The 26743-nt window shown below is 45.6% G+C and overlaps 1 protein-coding gene across 1 annotated transcript; it reads right to left on the bottom strand.

The window, feature by feature from the left end:
- Window positions 1-25740, bottom strand: angpt2b (angiopoietin 2b). Its single transcript, XM_060043596.1, has 9 exons — window positions 24657-25740; window positions 16186-16338; window positions 15338-15459; window positions 10538-10770; window positions 10066-10190; window positions 7183-7284; window positions 4676-4842; window positions 2089-2219; window positions 1-1728 (listed from the first exon to the last, which is right to left on the bottom strand). The coding sequence occupies exons 1-9, from the start codon at window positions 25017-25019 to the stop codon at window positions 1568-1570; spliced, it is 1557 nt and encodes a 518-aa protein (XP_059899579.1). The 5' UTR covers window positions 25020-25740; the 3' UTR covers window positions 1-1567.
- Window positions 25741-26743: the final 1003 nt, after the last annotated feature.

The following is a 26743-nucleotide window of genomic DNA, read 5'->3' as shown; positions in this document are numbered from 1 at the left end:
TACGTTTTTGTTGTTTTTATTGTACATAAAATAAGGGGCTGAATGGAGAACCGGAGGCGGAAGGCCTGACCCAGAGAAGATGGCTGCTCCACTGGACTGGAACACAAGCACTCGAGCTGGCTCCTAATGCTGACCGGTTCAGCCAGTCGCCCGGAGAGAGGGTGCTCCGTAACCTGCCCTCTCCCAACCCGGACCCCCCAACACACTGTGATTCATCACCCCATCTTCGACCCCAAGGTCACTAGAAACCCCATTAGCCAAGGGGTCAGGGAGTATACCCGGTTGGTTGCACACTTTTGGTGTGTATTGGTGTGTGTACGTGTGTGTATGTGTTGGTCGGTCAGTTTTCCGATGTCTACTGCATTCAGTGCACTGCTAGGAGACTGCTTTCACTATCCCACATTAGCTCCCGGGGAACTTTGACAATCGAAGCCGATCTGTGATTTCCTTCACATTCTTTCTTCTTCTTTTTTTCGTTAGTTTGCACGATTGCAAGAGCCCCACAGATTTTAATGAAGAAGCAGCGTGTTGTCCATTTGCCGATGACTCATGCTTATTATCCCACACGGTGGACTCACAAGCTGTGCCCGCTTCACGGAGGCAGGCACATGGGTCCATTGTTGCAGGGGATAAACCCACCCTGTTGCCAATGGGTCTCCAGGCACCGAGCGGTCCTCAAGTGCGCAAGACGACCTCGTTTTTTCTTATTATTTTACTCCGATTAATTGCAGGACCCAGCTGCAGCTTGTGTTGTACACATGGGTAAAAAGTAGCCCTTTTATTTAAGCATTAAAGTATACCATAAAGAACGCATTTGAAGGCATGGTCTTAAACAGATGATTTTTTTTGGCTTGAGTTCTAACTGGGGACGGCATTGATTTGTAAATGCATCTTTTAAAAGACACATCAAGGATGGTCCTTTAAAATTTAAATGGAGGGTAAAAAAAAAAGCAATTTGCCACTGCGATAGTAAAATGCCGTTAGAATAAAAAGAATGGGACCAACACAAATGTTTGAAAATAAATGCATGAAAGAATCACTATAGACTGTAATATCTTACTAGCTGATGAGCTCAATGGTTAGCAATCATTTTTAAATATGTTTTCTTCATTTATAGACTCGGCACTTCATGGAAATGTACTTTTCAGTGCATTTCAGTTTCTTCACTGGGACTCCGGAACATCGTTCTGTTTAAGTCGTTAGACAGGAATCCTAAGTGTCCCAATGTCCGTTCTGAGGCTCCGCGTTCAAAGAGTCTCCCGGTGGGGGCTGCGTTCCATTTGAACCATTCGTCTTACCGCAACCATGCCCACCTCACCATATACACAGGCCGATGCCCACACACACCCAGTCACACACACACACACACACACACACACACACACACACACACGCGCGCGCGCACGCAAGCACGCACGCACGCACGCACGCACAATCACACACACACACACACACACACACACACACACACACATACACACACGCACGCATACGCACACACACACACACACACACACACACACACACACACACACACACACAGCAAATTAACAGAATGTTCCCGGCTCTACAGGTTTGCCGGGCGCACCATCATGGTTGTCATGGTAGCCATCAGCGTGGGGCCCTTCCAGTAGTACCACTTGATGCCGTTGTAGCTGACCACGGTGGAGGATGCCGGGTAGTACATCCCATTCAGGTTAGATGGACCACAGGCCTCAAACCACCAGCCTGAAACCAAGGGGGGGGGGGTCAGGATCAACTCATGTCTGCATGATTTAAATTGGATTCAGATAGAAGGGTCAGGGTGTTTCACTCCCAGCTGAAAGGAACTGGATGATTACCCGCCTCCTCCCATCCCCCCCTGCAGCCCCCCTTTACTCCCCTACCTGCTCATCACAGACGAATATGTCTAACGATATACTATAAATTGCTTTAAAAAAGTCTCTGCTGAACGACTAAATATATGTATAAAGGCTGGCAGATGCGCTGAGACGCCCTTCGGGGCCGTTTGCGTCAAAGAATGAGAAGTAATGGGTCGAAGTGTGATTAAGAGCGGGCGGAGAGGGAAGGCGCTCCCCGTCTCCTTACCCCCAGAGGCGATCTGCGCACACTTGCAGGTGCAGCCGTCGTTGTCCCTGTCCTTGGTGCTGAAGGCCGTGCCGGAGTGAGTCAGGCTGCTTGTGCGCCCCGCTGTGCCGCTGAACCCTTGGGCGTGGAGGCTATAAAATAAAGACCCCCCGCCGAAAAAAAAACATGAAAGGCTTTTAGCAACAAAAGAGAAAGTGGCATTAAAGTTGGATGAAAAAACTTGTCACCTAACAAAGTGAAGCTGCCATGGAACGGCAGGATCTAAGCCGGAGTCCAGCGGGATGGGGTTGCTATGCAACAATGATTAAGGAGTGTGAGACGAAACCACCATTCTTTCTTTATTATCCCCGCATCACTTTTTTTTTTGGAGGGAAATGGATGATTTGTCTCACAGAATTCCTAGAGGTACAAGCTGTTTATTGTTTTATTCTTGCAGAGTGTGTGTGCCAGTGTCCATCTGTCTGTGAGTGCGTAAGTGCGTCTATGCGTCTAACTGTGTCTCTGCATCGTGTGTGTGTGTGTGTGTGTGTGTGTGTGCATGTGTGTGTGTGCGGTGCATGAGTGGGCCGGTTTAGGTTTGAAGGGGAAGTTCACGAGGTCGAGTGCTGTCTGCGCCGTGTCTCACCCCGCCGTTCGCCGTGCTAAGCATCAGTCCCTTCCCCCCCTGCAGAGAATGTGACCTTATCCGCAGCCCCCCGGAGCATGTTGTCTGGGATGACTAGACGAATCTGCTCCTCCCCCGCCTCCCCCTGCCCCCCCGACAGCTCCTAAGTTCAGAGGGCATTGACCGCCGAACTCCTGGGCTGTAGACAGACGGCGCGTGCGTCTCCGGCCACTTAAGTGGGAGAGAGGAGGCTGTGCTCGTGGCTTATGGGGGCCACGGGGTCGGGGAGGGAGACGATGCTTGGAAAATTGTAGCAGGTAATTGCTGAGATGGTGTGAAACACACAACTTCGAGCTGTGTGCTGAATGCCGGCTTGACAGGAACAGTGGTATGAGCTGGCGTATAGCTCGGTGTCAATACAAATCAACAATTGACTATCTTGTTTGTGAAAGGATCATTTTCCCCCGCACAGATGAGACTTTCCAGCCTTGTCGTACTGTGCTAATGTTTCCTGAAATGTATCATCCTATGCTGATTGAAGAAAGAGGTGCTCTGGGGTGAGGACCTCCCTGGATATGAGAGAGAGAGAGAGAGAGAGAGAGAGAGAGTGGGAGAGTGGGAGAGAAAGAGAGAGAGAGAGAAAGAGAGAGAGCAAGGGAGAGAGAGAGTGGGAGAGAGAGAGAGAGAGAGAGAGAGAGAGAGAGAGAGAGAGAGAGAAAGAGAGAAAGAGAGAGAGCAAGGGAGAGAGAGAGTGGAGAGAGAGAGAGAGAGAGAGAGAGAGAGAGAGAGAGAGAGAGAGAGAATGTTGGTGAGGGGAAGGAGGGGATGGGTGTCACACATTGACATGACGAGATGGGAAAATGAACATGTCAGTGTGCTCCATTATCAAAGACTCTTGTTGGACGGCTATTTAATTTTAGTTTTTTATAGCAAGAGAGAGGTTTCATTGGCTGAATGATTGCATGGACCACAGGCCTCTGGCTCAATGGGTCCAGTTCAAAAACCAGGATTGCACAGCAAACTTATAAAACTGGTGCATCCTTAGCTCGTAAAGATATTCACACTCTCTCCCTCACACACACACATTAACGTACACGAAAAGCTCACACAAGAAGTAGCTGGCTTCGTACAAGGATGACGTCTGACTGAACAGGTGGCCTCTCTCAGACGCTTACAACTTTGTTGAAATCAACTAAACTGACTGACTGCCCACTGATTATGTCAAAAGAGAGGGAGTAAGCACTCGCACGCAATGAGTAGATCTCATCATCGCATTATCTGAGAATTGTTTGGTGAAATAACATTTCTGGTGAAGGTGTTTGCTCACTTAAAAGCATCCTCCTCTGGCTCAAGAATTGTCATCATTTGTTTTTGTATTTTTTTTACTCATAGATTCCCGAGAAGCAATGGGTTTCCGTGACTCAATAGTTTCCTGGCAGTTTGTTGGTAATACTGGGTGTTTTCCTTTTATCCTGTTCCTGCGTAAGAGGCCACCCATGGAGATTTGCAGCAGCATGATAGTGGGAAAACAATGACGGTAGATTAGAGCAGCAGCCTGCCTTTCTATTAACTCATATATCTGAGTGACAGAAAATGAATGGCAGTGTGGTCATAGGATTGAGCTTGTAAATAAGCTATTGGATAATAGCTTCTTGTTTGCCCCGGGTCACAGTTGTTGCATTATATTGAATTGTATTATTATCAGAATCTAATTATTTATTGCAAGGTGGTAATTGTAGTGTGGTTCAACTAATCTCAGAACTCTGATGATAAGCAATCACTTATGCAATAAAAGAACTGCACCAATAATTATGCTGAAAAACATAATAACACGGTAAATAATAGTAACCCACAACATATCAAAATCCAACCCATAATATTGATTCCAATCATTACTTTTGCCCATCTATGTTGTTCACTGTTTACACTTCTAGTTAAGTTTTTACAATTGCATTGGTCAATTGTAAATGATTGAAAGTCGACCTGTAGTTGGCGTCCTCAGCGTCCACGTGGAAGTGGTCGTAATGGGAGAAGACCTCGCTGCCGCCGCGGTCCCTCAGACGCACCTGCAGGCTGTAGTCCTGGGAGCTGGTCAGCTGGTGGATGATGTCATTCCCCAGCCAGTGCTCTCCGGACGGATCTCCAAAGCCCTGGGGGTGTGGCCACAGAGAGGGGGGGGTATAAAGAGGTGTGATTCACGTTAATGACGCCTTTACTTTTTTCACCCAGTAGCCCACAGTGAGTGTCTCCATCCCATCTCCTAATCAAGAAGAGTAAAAAGCCCTAAACTGCTGCCTTATCAAAAAGGAAATATTGAAGACGTGAAATGTACCATTTTATTGCAATGCGATTCCAACCCCAAATCCATGTGACGCCATTCTTCATAGTTAAGGGCCAGTGTGTTAAATTGAGTTGTTCACAAATTGAGACGTGGTTGGATGTGTAGATCTCCATCTGTGCAGCGGTTTGTGTCCACGTTCCAAAGAGGGTCAAGCTTTGAGGACACATATATATATATATATATATATATATATATATACACACACTCTGTGGCATTATATACAGTCTATATATATATATATATATAGAAGCTGTGTTGAGCTCCTAACCTTCGAGTGATTTTGATGTCTGCGTCCAAGATGGTTAAGCTTTTTGGAAGCATAGTATAATGCCACGGTGTGTGTTGCATTTCTTTTCCAACATCGCTCATAGAGATAATACACCCAAATCATTCCTACAACGCTTAGCCAAAAATTAAATTCCTTGAAAACGCGTTCGCTAGAGCTGTTTGTCCATCCTGGGCTACTGTAGAAACAATGGCGGTTAAACATGGCGGCCTCCGTGGAAGAGGACCGACTCCCCATGTAGGGCTCAAATGATCGAAACAGACCAATTCTCATTTTCTTGGGATTATACAATAATTTAAATTATATATTCAGTAACAGTATATATCAAGAAAAAGGTTTTCTCTTTGGTTTCTCTGTTATGGCATTGTCTGAAAGTGATCAGACAGTTAGGATTCACTTATCAAGGCAAGGTGAAATGTAATTAAATTCGTATAATGAAAATAACATTAAAATAAAATGAGTTTGGTTCCCTTGAGCCTTAAGGCAAAGTAAAAAAATATATATTTATAATATATATATATTGTATTGAAATAGAAAAAAAACTGAACAAATGGAACAATATTAAATGTAATCAGATACAATCTTTGAAGGGAGTGATTAGCTGTATAGAGTCAATTCTGTAATTGAAACGAGGCCTGTCACCCCATAGTAATACGAATGAATAAAGACAAGTCTATTTGCAGAGACTTGCATGAGAGGTGATGGAAAGCAATTACTATCGCAGTTTAGGCGATTGTATTCTAATTGTATTCATCAATCTATCATGTAAGTCAGGGGCCTCATTTATCTTTAGCGTAAAGAGATGGTTGTTTGTCACGTCTAATAACCGTGGCTTGATTTTAAATAGCATGTGTCTTAAGGGTCAAGGAAAGCACTTCCGCACGTACACAGTGCCACGGTGCCATCTAAACAACAAACTACCCGATCTACTTCCGCAAAACCACTAAACAAGCTAACATATTGATCATACGCTTGTAAAGATATGAGTCCAATAAATCCATTTTATTTCTCTCTAACCTGCCCTTCCTCATCTGCTCTCACTCAATCGTTCTTTCCGTGCCAAGCCATATGAGTTCAACAGCTGAGGAAGGTTGAAAAAGCATTTCAATTTTAATTTCAATCACAAAAACCCCAGGCAAACCGCACTCATTAGCACGTTGGGCCAATTGAATTAGAGTCCTAATTGTTTCTTCTCATTCTTTTGTCGTTTGAACACAAGAGTTGGGGTCGATTGACGGATCGCATCACGTCTCGCCGGCACTGAGGCTCGCATGGGGGGCAGTTATACTGCACTGCTGCGGCAAGTCTGGCACACTGTTGCGTAACAGCGCACTAAAGCGTGTTTTTTGTGGTCAGGTCGAGGAATGGCCCCAGGATGAGGGACTCGTGTGTACTGCAGTGTTATTTGCTGTCAGCACTTGTTGCTCAGGGCTCATCTTTCACTACAACTTTCCGGAGAGAGAACGGCAGAGAGAGAGGGTGATAGAGAAGGATAGAGAGGCCATTGGGACTTGGATGATGGATAAAAGACAGTGCTCCATGGATCAGGGAAAGGCGGAATGTGTGTTGGTGTGTGTGTGTGTGTGTGTGTGTGTGTGTGTGTGTGTGTGTGTGTGTGTGTGTGTGTGTGTGTGTGTGTGTGTGTGTGTGTGTGTGTGTGTGTGTGTGTGTGGGGGGGGGTTTGACATAGAGTGGGAGAGAGAGCAGGTGCAATAACATGAGGATTGTGAAGGGTGGGGGGCTAAACTGGGCTGCGGGGGGGGGGGGGGGGGCAGTCAGACACAACAAGCACCCCCCACCCTACCAGGATGTACAGAAACACTACGTCTGAATTCAGCTGGGATGGGGTCAGCAGAAGCGTACCGCCTTGTAGTCGCTCCATCCGCGGTGGAAGTCCACCGAGCCGTTCCACCGGTGCTGCAGCACGGTCCACCCCCCGCCGCGGGTCTGCATGTCACAGAACACCTGCCGAGAGAACCAGAGGAGGGGAGAGGGCGACCGGGGGAGGGGGTCGGGGCTTACTGATTTGCTTCGGTTGAACGGGTTCAGTTGCAGAGACAGCGCTGAGTTTGAGTTCACAGAGAGGGGGGGGTGAGGAGAAGAAAAAAGAGCGACAGCATAGAAAATGTGAAACATGCAAATACAGAAGAAGATGGTTGCATCAGTGGATGCAGAGGAAGCGCGGAAAAGAGATGACGTTTTACACCTGGCGGGAACAAGGCAGTGGAACGATGCCACGAGGCCTCGGAGAGAGAGGGAGAGGGAGAGAGAGAGAGAGAGAGAGAGAGAGAGAGAGAGAGAGAGAGAGAGAGAGAGAGAGAGAGAGAGAGAGAGAGAGAGAGAGAGAGAGAGAGAGAGAGAGAGAGAGAGAGCAAGAGAGAGAGAGTGGGAGAGAGAGAGAGAGAGTGGGAGAGAGAGAGAGAGAGAGAGAGAGAGAGAGAGAGAGTGGTGGTGAGGGGAAGGAGGGGATGGGTGTCACGCATTGACATGATCAAGGCGAGATGGGAAAATGAACATGTCAGTGTGCTCCGTTATCAAAGACTCTTGTTGGACGGCTATTTAATTTTAATTTTTTATAGCACACGCAAGAACGCACGCACAAGCACGCACACAAAATGATGATGCACAGTTACTCGCAAGAAACACTCACATACACACCAACACATGCAACAAATCATTTTTATTGGCTTTGTCATGGCTTGACATAGTTTTCCTTTCAGATATGTAGATGTGAGATCTCTCAGCTATAAAAGTAATATTTTGCAATTGGAATATTGTGGCATTATCATTTGTGTATTTTATTTGTTTTCAGCTAACTGGATTTTGCTACTGCCATATTTTCAATTCAAACGCATTTTATCCAAACAGCCGATGGCTTAGCCCAACAGAAATGCAACTTTGACGAAAAACAATGCAATGTTTGCAACCAGTAGTTTTCTGATGAAATGTTTGGCTTCTGTATTCTGTTGAATGTTGATAGACAATACCTCTGTCAGATAATAATCCCTAGACCGGAAGCACCGATTAACCAGGGAAAACACCCCCTCATTCCTCACGAAAGATAATCTGATTTAAGACTTCATAACTTGTTTAATGCAAGCACATGGTTTGGGTTAGACATGGCCTCTATGGAGACTGTTGACCATTGCAATAAAATAGTTTATCTTTTAGAAGTTTTTAAGTTGATTTTGAAGTTGAGGATAGCAATCGTTAGAAAACCGGTTGCGTTGGCGTCCACACTCGGTGCCACGGTGATGGACACATATAGGGGGTTGCTAAGATACAAGAATATCCCACCCACCTACCCGTTTTCCTCCTGATTGATTCCAGTTGTGTTCTCAGAATAGCTGCAGAGTGGACTTAAAAATGGATGATTGTGGGTGTTAAGTATAGGTCTTCTTGGATGCCATTAATTTTGCTGTCGTAACTCGCTATCTTCTGCTTGGGGAAAAATTATGCCAAATGAGTTGGTGTTATGAAATATGGGCCAGAATAGGACATTGTTAATCAGGGTCAGACGGCTGGGCTGAATTCCGATGTGCTGTGTTATTATTTGATACATTAGAGAGCAAGACAATGTATTGAATACTGATTTGGAGCGGATAAATATTTATTATACCAAAATGTATTGATTACAATAATTTATGAGCAAAATCCTGACCACTTGGGTATTACATGACTTGTTTTTTTATGGCCTCCAGCAGTTTCATTAGGCTTTAGGGTTCTTTTTCTAAGTATTTTTATGTAGCCACGTTTATAATTTTAACGACTCCGTTTTGCATTCATCAATCTAAAAAGGGAAATCTGTCTCGGCTCTTTTCTCTCTCTTATTCATGCGCTCCTAATGAAGGAAGTATAAATTTCAAATGGAAAGTGCATGCTTGTCCCTTGTCCAACTAAATAAAACCGACACACCAAATATAAAAAAGATGCCGATTTTAATCTGCCCCACATTATTACAACCTCCCATTTTTTGCCAGCTGCAGTGAAATAAAATGGCACACACTGAAGGCAGAAAACACAGCTGGAAAGCACTGACATCTATCGCAAGCTGTACGGCCCGTGTCTGGCAGGAAACGCATGGCTCCGATGCCAAACTACTGGCTCATTTGACCCACAGGAAATTAGAAGAACCAGGAAGGGAGGGAGGGATTTAGGGGGAGGAAAGAGGCAGTTGTACCAGCCATCCAGTGGTGCAGAGGCATGGCAACCTGTCTTTTGCTAACTTTATTTTCTCTGGAAAAACTCAAAGATCTGACCACGGAATGCGTGTCTTGATTGAGGAAACCTCATAGGCTCGCGGTCAGGTTAATGATAGCGAATTACTATTGGGTGGCTAAGCTATATGCTATATGTTTCTATATGCAATTTCCTCCACACATACACTTGCTGAATCCAGAGCCCTGAAGGGCCTGATGTGCCTGTTGTTTGTAATGCTACCTCCCACAAAACGAAGGCATGACATTTCCGTAGACGACTGTGCCAGGAAAAGTTTGGAGAATGTCATTGCACGAATCGTTTGTCTGAGTTCAACGATGCCCATAATAATAATAATGAAGCTTCTGAATGTCACAGTGGATAAGGTTGGACACTACAGCCAGTATCACTATAAATCAATATCAGTAATATGAAGGAAGGGATACGTGTTTAATATCAGCAATAATAAAATGTTTCGCAACAATGCCTTAGAATGTATGTGATATTTAGAGGAAGAGGTCATTGGATTTATGTGTAACGTTACAGCACCTTGACGGTTTGGGTGGAGTTTGGGAGGCGGATGCTGTATATCCCGTTGTCTTTCACTCCGGAACGCAGGATGTCTGCACAGTCTCTGAAACTGGCCTGCTCCTCTTTTGCCGTTGTGGCGATCTCTGTGAATACACTTTCAGATGAGCACCTGCTTTTTATAAATATGACTGAGAGCTCAAGTTGGCGTCAGGCAATGGACTTGGTCACCTTTGAACTTTACATACGTCATCAAACATGTGCTTTACCAGCAAAAAAATAATCCAGTATAATGTCTCTAAGGTTTCAGTCTAATCACTAGGCAAGGGTTCTGAGAGGGACTGGATTTGGAATACCCGCGTCGACCTCCTTGACATGCCTAACCACCGTCGGCTCTTTGATGAGCTGTCTGGAAAAAACACATCCCATGCCACATTGGCCACGTGTGTCTACTGAGTGTGTGTGCTCCCATTTCCCCTGGGAGAGGCTTTACCATTGCAGTGGTTGACCATGGCCAGCAGCTGCTGAACAGAGTTGGTGAGCAGGGCCTGCTGCCTCTGCAGCATGGAGCTGTTGGCCGTGGAGCCGTCCACCTCCCCCTGGAGCTGTCCCACCAGGCGGCTCTGCCTGTCCAGGAGCTCCTGCAGCTGCTGCTTCTCCTGCTGCAGCCCCTGGAGCTCCCTGCCGTAGCGGGACTCCAGCGCCGAGAACCGCTGCTCCAGGAAACTGGGGGGGCAGGGCAGTCCAAGAACATCAGTCGAGGGGAGGAAGGGGAGAGAAGGAGAGAGAAGGAAAGGAGGCGTGACATGAGATCTCCTTAGCTCACTCTTGTTTGGGGTTGCCGTTTGGACTAGGGTTGTGTTAGGTTAGGGTGAAGGCTTGTGTTGCGGTCGGAGCTAGGATGAGGGGCACGGGTTATGGGCTTGCATCAGAGTTGCAGCAAAGAATGGGGCAAGGGTTTTGGTTAGAATGAGGGCTAAAGTTTGTGTTAGAGTTAGGGACAAGGCAAGGGTTTGGATAAGAGCTAGGGCTAGAGTGAGGGCTAAGGTTGGAGTTATAGCTAGCTTTATGTTATGGCTGGGGTTGAAAGTGGATGTTTTGCAAATAAAAGTAAGATTTAGTGGCCCTCATGTGTGTGATGATGGATGATATATAGACCTTAGTATAGAGTAGAGTCTCGCTGGGTACACATACAGCAGTACGGCTGAGACCATCACAGGTAGGCAACCTGTAATGCCCCTCCATCACAGCCATAATTCAACAAGCTGACAGTCACCTGCGTGTGTTTGTGTGTGTGTGTGTGTGTGTGTGTGTGTGTGTGTGTGTGTGTGTGTGTGTGTGTGTGTGTGTGTGTGTGTGTGTGCGTGCGTGCGCGTGGGCACGTGTGTGGGTCTGTTTGTGCATGGATACGCGTGCGCGTGTACGTGTGGCGTGTACGTGTGTGCGTGTACGTTTGTGTGTGTGTGTACGTGTGTGCGTGTACGTGTGTGTGTGTTGGGTTGTCATTTTGGTTCATGTCTGTTTGCTCCACACCCTCAGCACCAAATGAACATCATAAATCTTTGGGCAAGATCTTTATGGGCTTGACTCAAAGCTCTGGGGTTACTTTTGAATCAACTCCAGCCCCCCACGTTGAACAAGCTACTTTTTGGGTCTCCGTTCATGCTGTGGCCAGATGGAAACATGTTTATTTAATCTCATGCATGCAATGGATCATAGTGATGAAGTAGCAAAAATGTTCTGGTCGGGATTCATCATTGCAATGCAATGATGAATAATTATTAATGAATGAATTGTGAACAAAAATAAAAGATATAAAGAGTACAAATAAGAGTAAAAAAATGTAGTGGAAAGAAATATGTACTTTTTTGTGTGGGAGGAGTCTTATGTAGAGGAGAAATTCTATTATATATATTTTAAGTTTTTGTATTAATGAACTTGGAGTCAACTCGTATGTCATCTGACGACAATCTGAAAAGAAAGTTTGAGTCAGAGGAGCCTGCTTTAGCAGCGACCTGAATTTTCATCTCAACATTCATCATCTTATTGCATCTCCTTTGTCTGAATTCATCATCATACAGAGCGCATTTTCATGAAGACAAAACGTCTCTACATTTTTAAATCTCATGTATCACTGCACGGCACGGCTGCCTCCTCCAACTCTGCGAGCCAATGTTGTTCACGAGAACCCAAACTCAAAACAAAAAGCATCTCCTCATCCTCCATTTTAGAAATCTGAGATTCTCTGAGATTCTCTGTTCTGCAGGATCCAGAAGTGGTGGTGACCACTGAAGCTCTTCTGTTCTTCTTCTACTCCACAGGGGGCCGCTGCCCCCTCCCCCCCTCCCCCCTCCCCAACAACTCACCGACCCTACCCTCACTCTAACGTGTTCTGCCTCAGAGTGTGCCCTGCATAGGTACTGTACTGTAAAGGCTTAGTTATGGTTCCACTAAAACCTGACACAGAACCAAAACAGGGACTGCGTCGAGGCGTCGAGGCGTGGTCCTTGCGTTGCATCGACGTGGAACCATAACTGAGCCTTAAGAGTGTTACATCAATGTATATGCCAGGTCCTTATATGTGTATATATATATATATGTACAACATAGAAAGGAGCAGGTCCTAGCTCCCTCTGGATTCCAATCGGATGTGTAACAGGAGTCTAGGCCCCAGCTCTTGCATACTCACAGTTGGATGGAATCACAAACAACCAGATACAAGGGCCACGCCCCCCAACTCACTGCCAGGCGACCCGTCCTGACCCCCCTGCTTTTATGATTGGACCAGACGGAGTACCGCCCTTGTTTCATTTAATAGGAGACATGGGAACCCCTTTCATATATATTCACACGTTATGGTACTATCCACACACATGCAGTGCATTTGCAAACAACGACACACACACGCACACACGCACAAACATTAATGCACTCACACATTATCGTGCACACACAAACACACACACAGACACACACCCACACACTAATGCACACACCCGCTGACTGCTTGACAGCCCTTAACCATGAGGGTTCACCCCTGTGGATCCCATCTGCAAGTGTTTGGGCAGTTGGCTTTAAAGCCCTACTGTATGGAAAACAATTGTTTAACACCATTAATAACGATCAACTCTGATGTAGATCAAGTTTGATTGTTGATACAGCGTGCACTTCTGGGGATAAATGAGCCCATATGTTTCTTCTCTGTGTCAAATACAGTAAGACTAGGACTCAATCACTGTGTGTGCGTGTCTGTCTGTCTGTCTGTCTGTCTGTCTGTCTGTCTGTCTGTCTGTCTGTCTGTCTGTCTGTCTGTCTGTCTGTCTGTCTGTCTGTCTGTCTGTGTGTCAATGTATGTCTGTCGATCTGTGGGAAATGAGTCTGTTGACAAGACTATGGGCCCTATCTTGCATCCGGCGCAAGTGGCGCATGTGTCGTTGCTAGTTTACAACTGGCGCAGAGCGTTCTTTTCCCACCACCGCCACTCGCCGGCGGATTCGGCGGAAGGAGGAGGCGTGTTTTGGCGCAAACGGTATTTTGCCGTTTCTGAATACCATTGCGCTACTGACCAGGAAATACCTGGTTTAAAGTCAGTGGCGCGTTGTTCAGATGCTATTTTAAGGGCGCATGCATACATGCGCATGCGATGCATACGGATTGCTTGTGCACCTCGCGCATACACTTTGCCTCTCCCCTACCTAGCCGCACATTCTTGGTAAATTATTTGGGAAAGAACAGCTGATGCAGCGGTAATAAGTTGTACTTTTAAATCAATGCATCTACAAACACCGTACAGCAAACACATATTTTCTTGACAGAGACATCGTGTAGGCCTACATGCCCATAACTTTTAGGATTGATGAGTATTTGATCGTGAAAAACATTGTTTTACCGCGAGTGAGTGTTAAAAAGAATGAATGAATGCGGGCGCGCGTGTGTGCTCTGTTTAAACACGTAACGCATAATACAATCAATGGCAATGTCTATTACCGCGGGGACACATGCATATTAGGATAGCATACAATACTGATAAGAAACAATGTTTATAATGTATTGCGTATATCATTAAATAGAACCACAGTTACCGCATATCATATGTTATATCATATACGTTTTCTTTGCCGAAATTTATTTGAGGACCAAGTATTTCTGAAGTTGTGGAAGAAAACCCCTTATTCCATGTGTGAATTAGGCCATATTATTTGGCAATAAACTGAGCCATTTGCAGTTTGAAATTCATGTGCATTTGTCTCATCGGAGACTGCAGACGCGCTGTCAAAATATCAACTCGTCCGATTCAAATGCGCTCATGGCTCTTAAAGGGGATGGGAGCTGGCACTCTCATTGGTTTGTTGGACGTTACGCCCAGACCACACCTACGGGTAACTAGGCTGCTTCAGACCAACCATTTATATGCCGCTTTTCCACTGCATGGTACCAGCTCGACACGACTCGACACGACTCGACTCAGCTCGCATTTTTTGCGTTTCCACCGCGGTACCATGGTATCTGGTACCTGAAGTGGCTGCTTTTTCTAGTACCTACTCGCTCTAGGTTCCAAGCGAGCTGAGCCGATGCTAAAAGGTGACGTCGGCAGACGGCCGGCGACTGATTGGCCAGAGAGTGTGACGAAGTCACGAGAGCGACATGGCAACCATGCTGGTAACATCCATAGCAGCGCCGCAGCCAACATGTTCCACTTCTCCAACTTCTTCAACATGCCGGCTAATAATAGTAATGTGATCGATGTCCTCCATTGTTGTTATGTGGGTTCTGTCCATGTGTGGGTTGCGTATGTGTTGTTTGCGTCGCGTACACAAATACGTCACGGCCCTTTCGCGCAGCCGACCCCGCCCACGTCCAGGAGGTACTATTTGCGGTGGAAAAGCACCCGTGTTGCTACCGTGTCGAGTCGTGTCGTGTCGAGTCGTGTCGAGTCGAGCTACATGTGCGGTGGAAAAGTCATTTATTCGCCTGTAAAATAGCGATAGCGCCGTAGAACCGCCCACAAAGCTACTTGCGCTTTGCGCTTCCCACTTGCGTTTCAGACCGTTAAAATAGGGCCCTATGGGTTTGTAACTATTAATGTGTGTATGTGTGCAGTGTGCGTGTGTGGCCATGAATGTGTGTGTGTCGACATTAATCTGTGCTGTTGTGTGTGACTTTGTGTGTGTGTGTGTGTGTGTGTGTGTGTGTGTGTGTGTGTGTGTGTGTGTGTGTGTGTGTGTGTGTGTGTGTGTGTGTGTGTGTGTGTGTGTGTGTGTGTGTGTGTGTGTGTGTGTGTGTGTGTGTTCACCTGTTTTTCTCGTTGAGCCGGGAGATCTCCTGGGTCTGCTGCAGGATGTGTTTCTCCAGCCGGTTGGTGAACAGCGAGTACTCCAGCAACTGGATCTCCAGCCGGCTGGTCTGGTTCAACACCTACCAACGGCCACAAACCCAGAGGAATGGATGCCTCCCTCGCTCACAGAGGGATCAACCGGCAGCACAAGAACAGCCCAGAGGGAGTCATGGATGAATGTAGAATACGGATGAAAACTTGATAGATATGCCGTTCTGTCTACTAATAGACTCCATGTAGAGTTTCAGTTCAGCTTTTATCTTTTGATGAACGCTGCTATTATCTCGCTGTGCACCTGTGTTGTGTTCTAGCAAATTGCAGATTAAACAAAAGCTCAAACTAACAGGCTTTGATATTTACACTGTTTTGTGTGTTCTTTGTTAACCTGGCTAGGGTGGGAGTGTCCCGCGACCCCAGCAGACTGTCATAACAAGTCTGTGGCACGAGAGAAAACACATCTGTGTTGTTGCATTGCACTGTATGTTTTAATTGGCATGTTGTCAGTCACTTCTCTTAACTTCCCCACTGTCAGCCCCCCTATCAGTAGAGCGAAACACAATCTGCTTAAAATGCATTATTCTTCCCCTGTGGACCACACCGACCTTGAGTAATAGGCTTATATTGGCAATACACGTTCATGTAATGATCTTCTCAAATTATGCCTGAGTTTAGCACAAATGGTTCACAGCCATCGTGTCTGTTCAAATGGTTCACAGCCATCGTGTCTGTTCAAATGGTTCACAGCCATCGTGTCTGATCAAATTGCATTCAAACAGCTCCACACTGCCCCCTGCTGGTTGACTCACCTGGGTCTCCACGTCCGTCAGCTTGCGGGTTTGCTCCGCCGATTGGCTGAGGAGGTTGGTGCCCATTTCCAACATGGCCGCCGTCTGTGTGTGCACCTCGTTCCTCTTCTCCTCCATACCGGAGCGCACATTCTCCCTGATGAAGCTCTCCAACTGCCCGGAAACACAGGTAATACAAATAGCCTATATTATTCACCAATTGTCTGTGAATAAGTTTAAAAAAATCGGACTTTCTACTAAACGATGCTAGGCCTACTTCCCATCAATCCCTCTGTGTATCATCCACACATCCGCTTCTCTATCTATCTGTCAATCTATTCATCACCCATCAAAATCAATCCATCCATTCATCAATCTGGTAAGAATCATGCCCAGAGCACAATGCAAAACAAATCCCTTAGCATGGCCCGGTTCCAGAACAGAATGCCTTGGGGTGCATCTGAGATTACAGGGGGTGCACCAGTACTATACTAAAACCAGCTACCCAGCTTCAGTTCAGACTTCGCTTTTTTACACACAGGCTTTTCCTACCATAGACAAGCACTTCTGCATAGTTCTACTGACATGTTGGGACAACAAACAATTACTGTGCTTAAAAGATGGTATCATATCATGTCTTGTGATGTGGAGAACATTTCAGCTGCAACATTAGCTTATTGATATCTTAGATAGCTTTGAATATGAGATAGGTTTTTGAGGTGTAAAAAAGAACAGAATTCTACACAAAAAAAAAACATGTGACTGCAATTCAAAAATAACGTTTATTTTTTATAAATTGTGGCAGGATATTTGACATAACAAATAATTGTACATTGCCACTTAAAAATAAAACAGATTTTAGCTGAACAAGGAAAGAACACTTTCAGACTTTGAACTTTGAACAAAAAGTAATCAGTATAATACTCTTAAAGTTAACACGATTGTAAATAAATGCAATAAAAAGAAATATGGGTTCTTATGAACATAATACATTTAATACATGTATTGGATATCCAACGGATATATAACTGTTGCTGCCGAAGAAGTTCAACGTCACTACCGTGCGCACCAGTGTGTTCGAAACCGCATACTTGCTTACTACTCCTACTAACTATGACGTCAAATTGAGTAAGCGAGAACTTAGTAAGCGAGTTTAGGTAAGCGAGTAGTATCCGAATGTTATTTTTTTTCAATTGAGGGTGCAAACATTTTGGGGGTGCAATGCATGCTTATGCACCCCCGTAGAACCGGGCCACCCCCATCACGGAAGCATGGCCTTTCTGAAAACCATGTGCAACAAGGTTCAATGGCCGTTTCCCAAACAGCTACAATCCCATTCCAATGGTGGAAAATCGTGCCATTTCCGGGACTTCCGAGGGGGGGAGGGGGGGGATGTGTGAACTCTAATCAATCACACGCTGGGAAGCGGGAAAGGCGTGAAATGTTAAAACGCTTGGTTTAGAAATAGCACGCCATCCATCTTGTTCCATGAGCGAGGCACATGGAAGGCAAACGCAGCCACCAGTCAGGCATTTAATATACCATGTTTTGCACGTCAGCGGTGGGGGTGGTGGTGGGTGGGGGGGTCTTGTGATAAAGACGGGTTGAAAACCGCAGAGAGAATTAATGCTATTTTTTGGGGTGAGAAATGTCACAGCAAAATAGTCGAGTGAACGGGAGGGACCAACCACGAACGATTGAAGAGAATACCATAGCTTGTGTTTTTGTAGTATCCATACTGTTTCTCCCAACCCCACCCTACACTCAACTTCAACATCTTTGCTACGGATGAAAACCAGACAAAGATAAGAAGCAGTCCAGAAAAAACACTTCAAAAACTCATCAAAAACGAAAGATGACTTTGAGGAGATTACCGCGGCGTCTCAAACCAACTTGATAGCTCGCGATCACATTCCTTCTCACGGAAGCTTCTGGTCCGTCCAAAGAGCTTTTCCACACACTTTCCATCATGGCTGTCTGATTCGATTGACCTCAAGTTCAGAAGTCGGGGTGCACTGCCCGCCAAAACAGAACCATTTATATTAACGCTGGTAGAAGCCATTACATCTTGTCTACATGGATCCAAATTAGTTTTGCCGGCTGCATGTCTGGTTTTGGGGGGGGGGGGGGGGGGGGGGGTTGTGGGAGAGACAGTGGGGGTCAGCAATGGCCGGGTTCATCCCAGTGTCTGTAAGGCTTCAGCGTTGTTACAGCAAATGTTGAATGTTTTTTTTTGGGGTGTCTACGAATCCGTCACAAGGGAGGATTTCCTATGATGGAGGAGCATGAGAACCGCTCTGATGGCTTACAAAAGCCAAAACACGGAAAAGGTGGCTCTACTCAGACATGGAATCGGCTCCTAATTTATGTGTCATGTCAACCTTGTTGGTTTGAAGGTTGAAATAAATGAGGTTGTGACCCGAGTGTGTTGTCAACACCGCTGAATAACGTAGTGCCTGTTGTATTTTCTCCTTCGTCTTGATGGTGGTGAGTCGGTGGCGCTTGAGGTGTCGTTGGCTTAATGAACTAGGCTGGTAGAACAACAACTCCACGGGTTACCTTGCCACCGCCATCTCTCATAATATGACCGCATTAACATAAGCTGTTTGGGCTCCGGAAAGTCGCCTTAAAAACACTTTCAAAGCCACTCCATCAACCCCCCGAGGAGAGCAGGAGTTGAGCGGAGCACAATATTGGGGGGTTGTGTGAGGTTTAAAAACAAAAGCAAAGAAATCGCTTGTTTCTCCTCTCTGAATTCCCCGGAGAAGTCAACTGGGACAAGGCATAGGATGCTAGGTCAACTCTGAAACTCCACAGAGGAGTAATGTGTGTGTTTGTGTTTGTGCGCGTGTGTGTGTGTGTGTTTTCTTTTATCGAATACCAAAGAGAGGGTCATATTTAGACACATACACACACAGACAAACAAACACATGCACACATTCCCTCTCACACATATTCTTTCCCCAACCCACTCTCTTGCTCTAGTCTCTCTGTCTCTCTCTCTCTCCCTCACACACATGCACACAAACACAACTACACACACTCACACACACACACACACACACACACACACACACACATACACACACACGTGCACACACTCAAACCCTTAGGCTATCCCACCGTGGCACATGGTCCAGTTTTACATGAAACGCATAGCCAGGTGTTTAAAGGGGCCTTCACCACGGGGTCAAAGGTCAGAATACTCATACTCACTTACATGCATATCGGCGTTCTTGCTAAGGTTGTGTGGAACTTTAGCCTTGTGAAGCAAGGAGGCGAATCGTTGAATAAATCATATAACTTTGTAACGGTACAGGTGGTGGCCCAGCTATTTGCTGGCTCTGGGTGACATTTTAGGTTTACAAGACCTGTTTATGAGATCCAAGGCACATATTCAGACTGATCTACTTCTTGTGAGCAGCCCTCATGAACCCCCCCCCCCCCCCCCCCCCAACCAGGCAGGAGGGGTGGGCCCGGAGAGGCAGTTGAGTTTTGGTTCAAACAAACACATAGACACAAACCATACACATAACCTAAGATACACACAAGGGTAAATGCTTGACATGGTCGCACAGGGGGGGGGCGTGATATTGAAGTCTGGTCTCACAGCAGGAAGGCATAGACAGCACTCGCAGGATCGCCCCTCCTGTGTTGTTTAGCTGGTGTTTTTGTAAGCGCGTGCCGCCGGAGCGAGTGAGCACGACGAGACGCAATGATCAGGACCTGACAGTGAACATGGCAGGCTTCCACACAAGCAACTTTATTCACCAGCCATGATGAAAACCAGCCAAGGCTGAAGAGTGAGACAGGGGGATTAATCGAGAAGAATGGAAGCCATTAAAAAAAACTGAACAAAGGATCACCAAACTCAGGAAAAAAAGTCATCATTTGATCTCAACTCTTAAAAACAGCCATTTTCGTTTTTAAACTCACATCAAACATCTTTTTCCATAACTTTAGATGAATGAAAAAAACACTCAGATCAAAATATACCTACAAACAACTTAAATAGTTGAATAGTTCTTAACATCGTTAAGAACAACGTTTCATCTACAACATGGATGTCTCCGTGGGCGACTGGCAGTAAAGGTTTGATTCTCTTGCTGAACATCTTTCTTTAATTATTTTGTGATTGAGGAAGGGGGTTAGCTATTTTCTGTGATAGTCTGAATGTTATATGCCTATAATATTGTAACCTTAATGGTCCAGTGTGTGAAATGTTGCCGGAACAAGCAATGAGGTTGCAAATTGCAACCAAGTGAAACCCCACCCACCTCCAATCCTTCCTTCCCAACTATGTTGGCCTGTACTGGCCAGTAATGTGTTAGGGGCCAGTAGGTATGACTGTTTAGCGGGAAAGTAACATCCATTTTAATCCAACCAAGATAAATTTTGATGCTCTCGTCGAATAAATCAGTTTAACCAATCACAATCAGGTATCGTGTCTTATTCACCATGGTCCCTGGATACGTTGTACATGACATTGGGGATGTCACCGCCAATTTACGTTTCTCACAGATAGTACTCTTATTGCATCCATCGACAATTATCGCTCTCTGTAATATGCATTGATCATTCATCTCGATAGCAGTTGGCGCTGCAAGCCAATGTTGACTTGCCCTGAGGTACGTGAATATAGGTTGCTTTTTATAACATAACTGTGCAACCGTTTTGTTTGGATACAAACTTACTCTGAAAGATTGCGTACCTTTAGTTATGGAACAGGGAAACTACCTAAAAAACAAACATCGCCAAGGCATAGATGTATTAAAGGATGAACTGCCACTTCATAATTCCGCTCATCCGCAAACGACCATCCGCTACACTATTTTACACTTGAATGAAGAAGTTTAGCTCCTACGTAATTGAATCCACGAAGAAGGATATTCTGGTGAAAGGACATAACCTAAGCTTGTATTCACTGGCTATATGAGGTGGGTCCGATAGAGGGTTAAGCTTCATGGACAATTACAGTATAATGCCACGGGGCCCGGCGCTTTGTGGAGCTCAATCTGTGCATCGTGTATGTTGATGTCCACCTCTGACATTCAAGGACACTTTTACGCCCACGGTTTGCCGTATCTCAAGTACAACATCTTAATTTACAATGCCCCTACACAACGACAGTACTTGAAAATGATCACAAAAGCGTCTAAGCCATGGCTCTTCCTAAACCTCTTTGTCAAAAGGCATTCCCTCTTGAGCCGTTGGTCCATTTTGGGCTACTGTAGAATAATGGCGGTCTCCATGGAAGAGGACACAGCCCCTATTTTGATATTAAGGGGCATTTTTTTTAGGTAAGGAACAAAAATAATGGGATAATACAATAATTAAAACCTATTTAAGAATATTTTATTCCATTTCTGCCAAATCTTTAAAGCTAGATGCCTCTACATCTGACACACTGTGCCTTAACCCTTATTAATCACTCTAATCAATAAATAATGAGGTTACAACAAATGTTAGGTTGCGTGCACACTGCAACATGTGCGTGCAATGCCAGTCTCGCCAGTGTAATCCTTGTTTTTTAGTATTGTAGTTAAGACACAATTAAGTTTCTGTGTTCATTGAGATTCTTTGCATAATTGGCAACAGATTTCTGTAATTCTAGTTTCTCTTTAATCTGCAAAGTCTGATTGTAGATTTCCTTTTTATCACCAGCAAATCAAAAGTTACGATTTGAAATTAGAGGAAATTGGCTATTCAGTCAGATCCCACATGTAATTCTGAACAGATTTTGGTCATTCAAACAACTTGGAATTAGTTTACTTATTGACAACCAACTTACTAAGAAAAGATTGGTTTGACCCAGCCCATGTTTTTACAGTTTTTCTCGATTGTATACACACAAAAAATGGAACGATTCACACAATTCTGAAAACTTGAAGCTCATGTATCAAATACACTCCAGACTGCTAAACTCTAAGCACAATTCCACTGTTTTCACATTTTTGCTAAACTCTAAGCAAAAATCTCATCATTTAGCACACTTGGTTCACTTGGATCACACTGATGAGGATTGGAGGTGGGATACATATATATTTACATGTAGATCTGTTTCACCTCATTTATATTCTTATTTTTATTTTTTGTTGGCCTACGAAAAGCTTTTTATGCAGTCGGTTCAGCTGAACATTTTACTGTATTACAGTAAAATAAAATATATATATGCTTTGTTACCTTTTTGTAATTGTACTTGCACTGATTTCATCATTAAATCCCCCGAAAGGCAGTCTAATGCCGCTTTTCCACCACACATGTAGCTCGACTCGACTCGACACGACTCGACACGAATCGACACAGTAGCAGCACGGGTCGTTTTCCACCGTAAATAGTACCTCCTGGACGTGGGCGGGGTCGGCTGCGCGAAAGGGCCGTGACGTATTTTTGTATGCGACGCAAACAACACATACGCAACCCACACATGGACAGAACCCACATAACAACAATGGAGGACATCGATAACATTACTATTATTAGCTGGCATGTTGAAGAAGTTGAAGAAGTGGAATATGTTGGCTGCGGCGCTGCTATGGCTGTTACCAGCATGGTTGCCATGTCGCTCTCATGACTTCGTCACACTCTCTGGCCAATCAGTGGCCGGCCGTCTGCCGACGTCACCTTTTAGCATCGGCTCAGCTCGCTTGGAACCTAGAGCGAGGCGGTACTAAAAAAAGCAGCCACTTCAGGTACCAGATACCAGATGAGTCGAGTCGAGTCGTGTCGAGCTGGTACCATGCAGTGGAAAAGCGGCATAAACATTTTCTTACTGTAGTGTTTTTCATTTTACTTATCAGTGCAATTACTGTACTGTATTTTACCAAAATAGATAATATTTGTGTATTGTCAGAACAATGTTGCAGCATAAACTATAGACGTACAATACATTATGACTCTGGGAAGCTGGGATTGTGAGTTTAGCCCATTAGAGCTCATTGGATAGACAAATATGCATTGGATCCTATTCTGATACGATTGTGTCAATGCAATAGTTATATGATATATTCACAGTGTTGTATTACAATTTGGCAACTGTCTTTATACTATATGTACCACCTAATTTCAACTTTAAAAAAGAAAGCTATTTCTAAACAATTGTATACTTATGTAACTTGGCCTCATTAAGCCAAAACATATGTAAATAGTATTTTGATGGAAGTGTTTTGAATTTATCACACCAGTGTTTAATTTATGCTCTCTAAGATGTATTCATTTAATAGCTGTGTTTACTGTTTGGTGGAAAAAAACAATTTTGAGTAGAATTTGTGTAGTTTTGACGAAATGATTAACTCTTCTCAGGTTTGTGTTTAGTTTTGAGAAATTGAGCTATAGTTTCAGAAAAAGTGCTTCACCGATTGAGAAAAACTGTAAGTGGAACGGGCCCACGCCGGGCTCAGACAAAACGTGCACAGGCTCTGGTATGGTGGTGCTAGTTCCCAATCCGGGGAAGAACTCTTGACCAGTACTTGCAAGAAAATATAGTAAAACAGACGGCACCTCCATGATCTTAGCCACAAAAAAAAACTGTTTTCTGAAGATCTTTTTAATCACTTCCCCACAGTTTAGCCTCTTAATAACCACAGCTAAATGACCTGACACAGGCCAGCGGTCTGGCAGACAACACACGCTAATCACTGTCTCCCACTGATAAGGACGTGTTCTGTTGGGGAAAAGCATGGCCTTCCTCCAGCCGGGTGATGGACTTTCAATGCTACGACCTGCAGGACTTTATCTGGGGGAGTTCATGACGGAACTGGATCCTACTCTGTGTTATGATTGCAGGCAGTGAGAAGGAACGTTACATTCGTTTTTAACCGACCGCGCAATTTCTTTCCGCCATCCAATATTAGCAAAGAATCTTTTCTGTATCTCCCCTCTCCTCTTTCTCATGCAATCGGGATTTCTGGGCAGCCCAGTGGTCTTAAATACAGTACACACACATGGACAGACGCACACACACACACGCACACACACACACACACACACACACACACACACACACACACACACACAATCTGTCTCAATCAGTCTGTCTATATCCACACACATACAGACAGACATCACTCCCATCTCATAAAACAAGTAAACATTTAAACAGTGATCATCTGGGAAATCACAGCAAAACCCTTCACTAATCCCCACTAAAGTCCTGTCCTTAGCCCGGATCCAAACTGTGCAATTTTGCCAGCGAACCCGGTGCGTGAACATTGATATTGAAAAGAACATGGGAACTAGCAGTTCATCCTCAGCCGCCAGATGTAGACGGCGTTGATGACGGCCGAGGAGACAAGGCCGGCGCACTGTGCACACTGACGTAAATACAGTGAACAACCGAATAAACACAGCCAACGAGATCATGCAGAGAGGGGGGTGGGGGGGAGGGGGAGGAGCAGGTACTCTCTGGAAGTTCACCGTAAGATTCCCTGAGCAGCCTTCGCCACGTCTATCCCCGACCGCCCGCGTTTGACCCCGCCGAGGGCATCGCTCACCCTCCGCAACCACAGCGTGTTGTTCTCCATGGCGCTCTCCAGGCTCTCCAGCTTCCTCTCCTGCCTGGCGTGCTTCATCCGGGCTGCCCTCCCCTCCGTGTCCTCCTCCCCCCGGGGGGAGTCCTCCACACCCGGGCCTCCCTGGGATGGGGAGTCCCTCTGCGGGGCGTCGGCCGCCCCCTGGGGGAGGTCCTGGAGGGGTGACAGGGCGGGGCGACAGTGGTCGAGCTCGGGCAGCACGAAGGTGTAGGTGCAGGGGCCGTGCTGCACGCGGTGCCGCTGGCGCTCAGAGCCCGCCGCCGCCGAGGCCAGCAGGGAGGCCAGGTGATAGGTCAGCAGCAGCAGGGCCCGCCAACGGACCATCTCCAGGGAGGAGGAGGAGGAGGAGGAGGAAGAGGAGGGTGAGATAAAGGAAGCGAGGAGGAGAGAGAGAGAGTGAGAGAGAGAGAGAGAGAGGGGGGAGAGGGTTTAGAGAGTGCAGGCTGTCCCACCTGGCAAGCGCGTCAGGTGAGTCGGGGCTTGCTTCAAGTCTTGTGTTGCCTTCGATTTACTCCTCTCCCGTGTTTTCTTTTTCGCACACCTCTCTATTTCCACTTTCGCTCAGCTCCTGCTCGTCCCAGTAGAATAAAAAACAACTGAGTTTTCCTCTTATTATTTTTCCGCTGCTGGTGCCAATGTTGCTCTGTTCTATATTATCTCCCTCCACCACCACCACCTCCCCTTCTCCTCCTGCAGCACCTCTCTCTCGGGCGGTGTTGGTGTGTTTCCTCGCGCGGTGGTTCCCCCCTGAAGGACGCAACTGCTCCCGTTTTTCACCACCGTTGGTTCGGATAAACGCAATTTACACAAGGGAAAAAAAAAGAAAAATTACTTCCTCATGTTTAAAAGTGTGACGCTCTGGCGGGAGCTCAAGGAAGCCCCAAAAAAAAAATGGCAACAAAAAAATGGAAAGTGCAACCTACAAATTCCTCTCCCTACCATTGAACCTTCTTTCTTACCTTCTTTCTCTCTCTCATCACGCTTTACACACTTCTCTCTTCTTCCCCACACTGAGCTGGAGACAGGGAGAAGCGGATGAGAGGAGAGGAGGGGAGGAGTGCACCCGACATGGCCCGTTGTTTTTTTGGGGTGGGGGGGGGGGCTAGGGTGGGATCTCAGGCTGAAGTGGTAATACCCCTAAAACAGTTAGAGAGAGAGATGGGGGGAGAGAGAGAGGGATAGAGAGAGAGAGAGGGAGCTGCATACCTCCCTAAGACTTTCTCTCCCCTACTCTTAATCACTCATTCTCTCTCTCTCTCTCTCTCTCTCTCTCTCTCTCTCTCGCACACAACCAGACATACTTGGTGTACACACGCCACCCCCTTCCTCCCCTGCTTCGCTCTCCCTGTTTGCAGGGGGTAAGCGGAAAAACACACAGTGACGAGGACTTTTCTCATTGTGTTGTCACGTGTTTCCCTCTGGCCACTCACTCCTTCCCCTCTACATCTCTGTTTTTCACTAATTTTACTTTTTTTCAATACTTTCTTCCCATACTCTGCCCTTTGAAAATGAATTTTAAGTTCCCCTTGCACACACTTACTTGTGGGGTGATAAAGGATATTCTTATTTGACTTTGATTTTAATCTCCTGTGACCGTGATTGAGGATCATTCACTCACTTGTGAGGGCACAAAGCCAAACACTGGCCAGCTTACATTGTTTATACGATACCCAAGTTTGAGTTTGCTTGCTTGCCTTCCCATGCAAGAGATGCCATGAAGATTAAATCACAAAAACCTTTGAACCATTCTCTTATTTCTGGAGCTTGTCTATTTATGGTCATTTCCTTTAATTTTTTATCTTTCTTTCTTTCTTTCTTTCTTCTCATCACTTTCACTTCAACCCTACAAGTGCAACTGTGTGTTCCAATGGCTATTATGGTTTGTCATTGAAATACAGGAATACTTGATGTTTCTAGCAACCATGCAAATAGTGCCCTTACCCTTTTTCTCTTCGTTGAGTTAACTCCAACACCAGCCACTCTCAGCTTTGCTCAGATTCTCTCAGATTCCTTCCTCTGACAATCTTATATAAAATATCTCTCTCTAT

Source organism: Gadus macrocephalus, chromosome 22 (genome assembly GCF_031168955.1).
Source record: "Gadus macrocephalus chromosome 22, ASM3116895v1".
NCBI classification, from domain to species: Eukaryota; Metazoa; Chordata; class Actinopteri; order Gadiformes; family Gadidae; genus Gadus; species Gadus macrocephalus.
Note: the sequence above shows the minus strand (reverse complement) of the source record. Positions and strands in the feature narration are given on the sequence as shown.

Coding starts and splice junctions, on each gene's coding strand:
- angpt2b (XM_060043596.1), bottom strand. CDS start 25,019: ATGGTCCGTTGGCGGGCCCTGCTGCTGCTGACCTATCACCTGGCCTCC. Junction 10,771..15,337: donor CGGCTCAACGAGAAAAACAG/GTGAACACACAC, acceptor CTGCCCCCCCAG/TTTCCTGGAGCAGCGGTTCT. Junction 10,191..10,537: donor CATGGTCAACCACTGCAATG/GTAAAGCCTCTC, acceptor GTGTATTCACAG/AGATCGCCACAACGGCAAAA.